At 49.0% G+C, this 9,798-nt stretch overlaps 1 protein-coding gene across 1 annotated transcript; it reads left to right on the top strand.

The window, feature by feature from the left end:
• Positions 1-2,043: 2,043 nt before the first annotated feature.
• Sec14l5 (SEC14 like lipid binding 5) lies at positions 2,044-9,206 on the top strand. The gene is made up of 5 exons (XM_036197686.1): positions 2,044-2,231; positions 4,272-4,406; positions 4,713-4,940; positions 7,121-7,299; positions 8,646-9,206. The coding sequence occupies exons 2-5, from the start codon at positions 4,383-4,385 to the stop codon at positions 8,755-8,757; spliced, it is 543 nt and encodes a 180-aa protein (XP_036053579.1). The 5' UTR covers positions 2,044-2,231; positions 4,272-4,382; the 3' UTR covers positions 8,758-9,206.
• The last annotated feature ends 592 nt before the right edge of the window (positions 9,207-9,798 follow it).

The following is a 9,798-nucleotide window of genomic DNA, read 5'->3' as shown; positions in this document are numbered from 1 at the left end:
GAAGGGACAGAGAGGAGGTCACTGTCCTCAGATGCTACCACTATTTTTGGAGTTTGTGTTGGTCGCAGGTCTGGGGCATGTGGGTTGTGTCAGGCTAAGAGCCGAGTCTGGTTGGAAGCTTCTCGAACTGTGGAGAGTGTTGCCGTCTCTGAATACTCAGTCATTGGCTTGAGGGGCCTCTCTAGCCATCCTCACTAGCTTTGCATCTCAGGGAGGACTTCTGTACTCTGAAAGAAGCACTCCTCCAACCCCTTTCATCCCAGCAGGTAGATAAGAAGTTCAAGATACACAGTGAGTTCAAAGCTAGCCTGGGTTACATGAGATTCTTTCTCAAAAAGATGGAAAAAACAATAAAACCCCTGATAACAAGGCTGGGAGCATAGCTCCCTGGTAGAATGTCTGAGGCAATGGGATCCATCCCCCTAAACCATCCATATGTACATATGATGATAAATATGTTCATATGTAAAATGAGTACCATATTTGAACTACTTATATGTTTGCATGTAGAACACATCTATCTCTACACATACTTACACAATTATAGACACATATCTATAGATATATTCTCTACATATACTGTTAATGCTTGCTAGTAATATTTATAATTGAATTTATATGTCTATATTCACATACTTTTTTTGCATCAGATATTTATTTGTCTACTATTAATTAATTTTTGAGAGTGGGTCTCATGTATCTCAGGCTGACCTTGAACATGCTAGAAGGTTGTCCTCCTGCCTCCATTTCCTAAGTGATGGCATGGGATTATGGGTATGCACTGAAGTTTTGTTTCCCCACTGAGACAGAGTGCTATTTGTAGCCCGGAACTCAAACATAAAACAAGCAGGCCTTGAACTTTTGTTGAAGTGTAGTTTTAAATAGAAGAAGGAGAACTCACACCTGAGTCTTATTTCTGACTTGCTGGGCAAATATTCAGTCTTTCACCTGGAGTAGAAGCTAACTATGGGTTTTTTCCTATGTAGTGATTTTTTTTTTTTTTAATCAGTGCTGCATTTTATCAGGTTCCCTATCTCTCTGTCTCTTTGTCTGTCTGTGTCTCTGTCCCTTTCTCTCCTACCTGTAGGGTCATCCTGTAACTTGGCTTGACACTCAGCAGTTAGTTCTCATCCACGTTGACTGCAGGCTTTTGTACGTGGTAACTAGGTCATAGGTAACCAGATTACAGAGCTTGTTTGGAGAATCCTCTCTCGCATTACGTTTTCTGGACAAATGTACATGCAAATGACATGGAACATTCCTTCTTAATGTGCACGTCTGGAGTCCCATGTCTTTAATGCAAATTTCCAGATTTCTCTGAGGGCCTGAGGATCGCGCTCCTTGAAGCCACCCCATGGATGCTCCTGTCAGTATTGGTGGTGTACCCCAGTGCCGTCTTAGGGACGTCAGGACGGTGTATTTGTCTGGAGACCCCCCGGCAGGAACCATTCTGCCTGGCCAGGTTACAAAGGCTCAGGTACTTTTTCTTTCAGTGTTGAACCAGGAACTGGGCCTAGTGGCCCAGGCTGTCACCCCTGCCAGAGGAGGCTGCAAGGCTGCTTTGGACTGCAGAATGAGTTCAAGCCCAAGCTGATCAACTTAGGGAGACCTTGTCTCAAAATAAAAAGTGAAGAGGTCTGAGGATGTAGCACTGTGTTAGGGTACTTGCTCAGTTGGGCTCAATCCTCAATGCCACCAAAATCAATCAATCAATCAATCAATCAATCATCAATCAATGAAAAATTTGAGAAGTGTGCTGACAGGGCCTCTGTGTATCACTGCTCTGAAAAGGTAGCCCCGGGAGGTGGTGGGGTGTGGGCGCGGCAAAGGGGCGCTGTTGTGGTGTAATCCCAGCACTCAGGAGGCAGAGGCAGGCAGAGCTCTGTGAATTTTAGGCCAGCCTGGTCTACAAAGCAAGTTCCAGGACAGCCAGGACTGTTACACAGAGAAACCCTGTCTCGAAAAACCAAAAAGAAAACAAAAAACAAAAAACAAAATAAAATAAAAATAAACACAACCAAACCAGAAATAAAATGAAATAAAGTCAACTTTAAAGTGACTGATTCAGCTCTCTAACTCTCCTTGCCCCACCCCAGGTCAGCCCCTTCATCAATGAGAACACCAGGCGCAAGTTCCTCATCTACAGTGGCAGCAATTACCAGGGCCCTGGGGGCCTGGTGGACTACCTGGACAAGGATGTGATCCCTGACTTCCTGGGAGGAGAGAGTGTGGTGAGTCTGGCTGCTAGTCATGTGCCCCAGAAAGGAGCGGGCATGGAGCCTGGGAACGCAGACTCCTGGGGCCAGGAAGCTGATGCAGAGCACCTTAGTGATCCCTCCACTCACTCTCACCAAGGAGATGCTGGCTCTAAGTGGGGACAGGGCTGGTTGTAGAAGGTTCCTCAGAGATGCGACATCTCTTGAGGTCGGCCTTCCTTTGGTTCTTTCAAAGGCAGTGAGGGCTGGAGAGGTGTATAGCATTTAAGAGTACTTGCTGGAGCTGAAGAGATGGTTCAGCAGCTAAGGGCACTGGCTGTTTTTCCAGAGGACCTGGGTTTGATTCCCAGCACCTACATGGCAGCTCACAACTAGCATAACTCCAGTTCCAGGGGATCCAATGCCCTCTCCTGGCCTCCATAGGCACCCTGTGCATGTGGTACATAAACAAACCTACAGGCAAAACACATAAAAATAAATGTTAAAGATTTTTAAAAAGAACAGTTGCTGCAATTATAAGGACTGGGACTTGGTTCCAGCACTCACATAGTAAGGCAGGAATTCACAAATGTCACAAATCCAGGACAGGCAGATGCAGGAGGACAGAGACAGCTTGCTGGCTTCTAGCCTTATCAAGAGAATTGAGCCCCAGGTTCAGTGAGAGTCTGTCTCAAAGGGATAGACAGTGTGATGTGAGATCCCTAGTACCCTCTTTTGGCCTTCCCCCCATATGTGTGATGTGTGCATAAATTCACACACACATAAATTAAATAAATAAACACATCTTTTAAAAGGTAGTAAGTGAGCCAGGTGCAACCCACGGCCACTCCACCTGGGATGCTTAGGGAAAGCAGTGTCCAGACTCTCTTATGGCTCCCAGGAGCGTGAGTCTGGTCCTGCTCTCATCCCCAGGCCATCTGTGGGCACACCTGTCAGTCCCCCAGCACAGACACCAGACAGCAAGCTGCTTGTCAGTCAAATGGTTTTCTTAGGAACTCTGTCCAACTTGACTGTGCTCTGCTCTTGTGATATAGACGTATGATTTCTTCTTGGGCACCTGGCCTACAGCTCTCTCAAGGACTTACTGAAGGACCATGGACAAGGACAGGACTCTGTTATCCTCCCCCAAAGTGAAACAAGGAAAACTGTTGTGTGTTGGCGTTTGGGGTCTGAGGCTTGGCCACCCAGGGCACCTTTACCTGGGGACACCTATAGAACTAGACAGGCCTGGCACTGGTCAGGTCCCACTGCCGAAGGAAAGATGCTGCCCCCACTCTGAGTGTACTGCAGAAGAGGAACCACACCTAGCCAGAAACCATGAAAAGGGCTAGGAATGCAGGGGTCTTTCCCCCTTTACTTAGTGTGTGTGTGTGTGTGTGTGTGTGTGTGTGTGTGTAGTGTATGTGTATGTGTGTGTGGTATGTGTATGTGAGTGTGTGGTGTGTGTGAGTGTGTGTGTGAAAATGTGTGTGTGGTGTGTGTGTGTGTAGTATGTGTATGTGTATGTGAGTGTGTGGTGTGTGTGTGTGAGTATGAATGTGGTTTGTGAGTGGTGTGTGTGTGTGTGTGTGTGTGTGTGTGTGTGTGTGTGTGTGTGTTGTGTGTAGGTGCACAAATACCACATCATGCATGTGGAGGTTGGAGAAAGGCCTGCAGGGATCCGTTTCTCCCTCTAACATGTAGGTTCTGAGGATGGCACTCAGGTTCAGACTTGATTACAAGTGCCCTTAGCCACTGAACCATCTCACCAGATCCTGTTTTGCTTTTGAGAAGGGTCTCACTGTTTAGCTCAGGCTGGCCTAGAACTTGGGGTCCCCTTTCCTTAACCTTCTGAATGCTAAGATTATAGGCATGTACCGTCACACTTGATTCAAACATAGGTCAGCCACACGCACCTCTTGTGATCTTGGGAAAGCAGCCTGGCCTTGCGTGTCTAAGTCCCATTCCCCCTCTTTCATTAAATGAGAAGAGGGTGTCTTATCTTCCGAAGCTGTTTCAGGGCTCGCTGAGCACCCAATGAGGCAGCGCTGACCTGCCATTGAAATCTCCCCTCAGTGTAATGTTCCAGAAGGAGGCCTGGTCCCCAAGTCCCTGTATCTGACTGAAGAGGAGCAGGAGCAGGCTGACCAGCTACGGCAGTGGAGTGAGACCTACCATGCAGCCAGCATGTTCCGCGGGACCCCCCATGAGGTGCCACCTGGTGCCACCTGGTCTGGGAGGGTATGGTGGGGTGGTATCCTGGATCTTGTTCCTTCAGAGTGGGTGTGGGGTGATTCGGTTTCAGCTCAATCCCAGAAGCTTTGGGACATGGGATGGTTGCAGAATCCCCGGCACCTACAGTTCACCCCAAGTGACCAGGCCTTTCAGAGAGGGTTCTGGGAGGAGGGGATAGTGGTAAAGTCTTAGCAGCTCACTCTGACCACGGGGAGACTGGTGGATGACCAGAGAACAACACCCTGACCCTGGGACTCTTGCACCTCTGCTCTCCTTATGCAGGTTGCCATGGAAATTCCAGAACGGGGGTCAGTCATCACCTGGGACTTTGACATCCTCCGAGGAGATGTGGTGTTCAGTCTGTATCATGTAAAGCAGGCCCCCAAGCTCGGTCCCCAGGAGCCTGGGGTTAGAGCCAGTGGGCAGCTAATCGACAAGAGCTGGGTCCTTGGGACAGATTACAGCTGTGTAGAGGCACCCCTCATCTGCCGGGAAGGTCAGAGCATTCAGGTGTGTAGGCATGGGCTTTGGTTACTAACCCGGCATGGGCTGTCAAGCACCCCTCCCAGGCTGGGACTCTGGGGAGACAGCTGTGGACAAAGTGGATGTGCTCCCAGCCTCCGGGACCCTGCAGGGCGACTGGGGAGGGAGCCCCGGTGTCTGTGTAATAGGAGGTCCCCCTCCACTCCAGAAGGCTACCTGGAGGGAGGAGGGTCACTAAGCTAAGAGGCAGCTGGAGGCCAGGGGGAGGTCTGGAGCCCCAGTTTCTTCTCCGTGAGGAAAAGAAACCAGTCAAGGGCCTAAATGGCCTAAGTTGGGCGGGGGCCGTAGCTCAGCCAGCGAAGTGCTTGCCTTTCTTGTAAACACAAAGACCTGGGTTTGATCCTCAGAACCTACCTGGAAAAAAAGCCAGGTGTGGACACACACACTCATGCACAAAGCACATACATGCACATTGGGGCCCCAAATGGCTACCACTAGTGCCATTTAAATCAAGCAAAATTTCTCGTCTCTAAATTCAGGAGGCGACACATTCAAAGTCAAGGAGCCTACGGGGTTCCCTAAAGACTGAGGAAAGGTTCTTCCTTGTCCCCTTGGTGGGCCCCCGGCTTGTGGACACATGACTGCAGTCCCCACCCTCGCCTTCTGTGGCTCCGTCCTCCATGTCTCTATCTTGTGCCTCGAGTCCCCTCCCTCCTTTAAGGACAGCGGCAGTCATGTTTAGGATTGATCCTAAATCCTTAGCTGAAAAATGGGAGAAGTATCCAAATAAGGTCATCTTTCTGAGGTTCGGAGTGGACATGGATTTGGGGGGGATGTTCAGTCCATGTCATCACCTCACGGTGGGTGGAGGATGGGGCTTTGGGACTCAAAGTTGCACTTCCCCGTATGAGTTCATTACAGAAGAGGGCCTTCAGGGTGGCTGGGGCTGGGGGAGGTGTGGTCCCCGTGGAAGGAGTGGCAGGACCAAGCGGGAGACCTCAAGGGCTGGGGCGAGTTGTGGAGCCAGAGGACGTCTGCACAGCAGGGCAGGTGGTAAGGTCCCAAGGTCAGCAGCCAGATCCAGCACCCCAAGACCCTGGCCTCAGAAGCTCCCGAACACCCCCACTATGAAGTTCTGAATGCAGGCCTGGGAGTCCATATCTCCTGCCTCCTGTGACTCTGGCGTGAATGTTTCCACGGCAGCTGAGGATCCATGGGTCTAGGGCCAGAACATGGGTGTGTACCCGGGCTGTAAGCTACTTTGCTCATCCCACAATCTCTCCGTGAGGTCAGTGTCACAGGTGAAATGTTAAACACACACACACACTTATTTACTCTCTCTCAGACATACACATGTATATACACACATTTATACATACACATACATATATACATTTACACATAAACACACAGAGACACACAAACACACATATATACTCACGTAGATACACACAGACACGTGCACACAGATGCACAGACACACCCACACAGACACTCACACACCCATATATACATACACACATATATATACACATACACATCAACACATGGGCGCACACAGTGGAAGTTCACTGGCTCCATGAGCATCATGGACCTTACTGAAGCTTCCATGGAACAATGGCTCTTGTAGTCACAGCCAGACTGCCTCCATCCCACTGAACACCCCCACAGTGTTTCCTCAGAGCTGCCCCACTGCTAACCTTCCCCCTCTCCCCTCACTTCATCCACCCAACCCTCCTAGTGGTTTCTCAGAAGCCCTTGGATTGCAGACCTAACCTCATTAGCACAGACAGCATCCCACAAACCCATCTGCTGTCCTGCACCCCTACACCCTAGTGTCTACTCCCCCACATTAAGCAGGAAGCTTTGGTCCTGGGATATGGCAGTCACCACAATGAGGCTTTGGAAAGCGCTTATAAAGGATTTCCTGGGATACTGGAAAAGACCAAATAGAGATGCCTTTCCCAAGCCTGGCTACAGAAAATCTACGAAAGCTCAACCTCCCATCCTGTCTCCAGGAGAACCTATCTTGTTCTCAGGAGGACTCAACCACACATAGCATCAGGAAGATCATGGCCCATATCATTCCCAGTAGGATGCAGATCCCCAACCCAGAGAGATTCAACTCCCCATCTTGTTCCAGGGGAACCCATCTCTCCATCTCATCCCCAAGAGGACCTGGTCTTACTGTGGGTTCTGTGTTTCAGGGTTCCCACGTGACTCAGTGGCCTGGCATCTACCTGCTCCAGTGGCAGATTCACAGTCCCTCTGAGAGTGTGGCCTGCAGCCTCCCCGGTGTGGATGATGTCCTGACAGCTCTGCACAGTCCTGGCCCCAAGTGTAAGCTCCTGTACTACTGTGAAGTGCTGGCATCTGAAGACTTTAGGTAGGGGAGGCCTGGGGCTCCCACCAGCTCTGGAGACATGGTTGCTTCTGTGATTGTTGACTGACTATGCAGTGGCCTGGGGTCGGTTTCTCCTGGGTGGACATCAATAGCCCTCTCTAGGAACTTAGTGTGAGAAAGAGGCTCAAATGCTGAAACTTCACCCTTTGTAGCAGCAGAGCCTCCCTTCAGGGGTCTCAGTGCACAGGGCCAGGAGAGAAGAGGAGGGACCACCCTTCACTCCTAGATTCCTCAGTTTGCAATGACTCTAAAGTATTCTAGAACAGTGCCTTATAGATAACAGTCTACAGGTTGCTACTTTGGGTTATTAAGGACCCTCCCCTCCCCTCCCCCCTGCACACACACTGAGCTTCCCAGTTGCCGTGTACTGAGGAGACAAGTCCCTTCAACTCCCTGAGGTATAGGAAGCCCAACTACCAAATGGGAACCACTGAAGAGATGGTTCACTTGGCACACAGTGGGCACTCAGAAGTGACACAGGAAGCCTGGAGGTGGAGCAGGCAATGTCTTCAATTTCTTCCCCCTTTTTGCATTTCATTTTAATTTCTCATTAGTTTTGAGTTGGAGTCTCATGAAATATAGGTTGGCCTTGAGCTCACTAGGTGGCTGAGGGAGATCTTGAACTCCTGATCCTCTTACCTGCCAAGTGCTGGGATCACGTGTGCATCTCCACACCTGGCTTTACGTGGTACTGGGACTCAAACCCAGAGTTTCATGCATGCCAGGCAAACACTTTAGCAAAGTAACTATGCCCATCCCTTTTATTCCACTTGTAAAGAACAAAAGTAGCAGCTAGTTGTGGTAGAGGCCAAGATAGGAGGATTCCAAGTTTGATTCTAGCCTGGGCTACATAATAAGATGCTATTTCAGAAAACCAAAAGAAACTAGAAAGTTCTTTCTGGCCAGCTCTGGTGTAATATCTGGAGTGGCATTAATCATTAGCCTAGGCTGGCCTGGGATTCACAATCCTCCTGCCTCCATCTCCGGAGTGGTGGGCTTGCAGATTTGTGCCACCATACTTAGTTTTGACTGAAGAAAACCAGAGAGAACGAGCTTGGGACTGAGCTATTCTCAGGCTGTGGGTTTTTCTGCTCCATTCTAGTCAGTGTGGCTCTTGGCTGCAGCAGGCCTGACTGGTCCCTGGGAACTGGGTGCAGGGAGCTGGTAGCTCCTCTTTGCTCATTACGGCATCAGTGACTTTCCCTCTACATCGGTTAGCCCCTGGTGGTGGTTAGCAGCCTTGAGGAAGGAGCCCTGGGGCCTCATATACAGTATTAACAGCTCTTGCCTGGGAGATAACTTAAGGTGTACACATGCTTCTTCCCCAGGGGCTCCATGTCCAGCCTGGAATCCTGCACCAGCCGCTTCTCTCAGCTCAGTGCCACCACCTCTTACTCCTCCTCTGGACAGTCCCACAGTGGCTCAGTGGTGTCCAGATAGCTGACCAGGAACCTGCTGGCAGCCCGAGTGCTTCTGGTATCAGGCAGTGTCCAGGATGAGAAGAGGGCCAGTCCAGACCTCTGGGACCATGGTAGATATAGATGATGACACAGCTGGGGTGTTGGGACCCCATAGCAGAGATCCAGCTCTCTGCCTGTGTGCAGAAGGAGTCTTACTTCACTGCCCTTGAGGGGACAAGGACAGACCCTATTCTTTTGAATTTCTTTTAAAAGCTGAGACCTCATGGATGCTCCATCTCTTATGTCCAGGATCTGGAGTCTAGGGCTGGGTCCCAACTCACCATTGACGGTGCTTTGAATAAGTTGGCCCTTTCCTCAGGGTGGCCTTTTCTACCAAGGGATCATCACTGTTCAGTGCCTCACAGGAGAGTACAGAAGGGAACTTCCTCTGTAATATGCTTTATATTGTAATAAGCAAAACACTGTTTCATTTACCAGAGACATATGCTGGAGCATTGTCAGTTTTAATTTGTACAGGTATACCCTTGATGGCTATAACTTCTAGCAAATGTATGATTAAAGAATTAGCTTTCTCGGAACTCAAAGCAGTTGCCCATTGAAATCCTGAACAGGTATCAATGGTGTGGTGTACATATTTCAGTTTTCTAAAATCTACAAAATGAAACATATCCATCTTCCAGATTTCATTCCCCTGAGTAACTTTTGGGTTACATCCTGCTGGTAGTGGAATCTGATTATATAGAGAACAAGTAGGACATTTCCTTATAATTTCCTTGGCTTGTTGCCAGGTTATAGAAAATTTTTTTTAAATGCTTATTATTTACATGATTTTTTTAAATGAAACTCTGAGGCCTCCAGCACTCTTCCTATCAATAGTTGATCAATTTCATCATTTCCTTGTGCTAGAGGGTCTGGCAGACTTGTTTGGGATCAGATGTGAATTATATATGAGATGATTCCTATTACTGATTATTTCTTGTAACTGAATAAATAACAAAGTTAATTCTGCCACATTAGGTACAAATTCAGCAGTTTCAACATGTAAGACCACTCTTTTGGC

Source organism: Onychomys torridus, chromosome 8 (assembly GCF_903995425.1).
Source record: "Onychomys torridus chromosome 8, mOncTor1.1, whole genome shotgun sequence".
NCBI lineage: Eukaryota > Metazoa > Chordata > Mammalia > Rodentia > Cricetidae > Onychomys > Onychomys torridus.
Note: the sequence above shows the minus strand (reverse complement) of the source record. Positions and strands in the feature narration are given on the sequence as shown.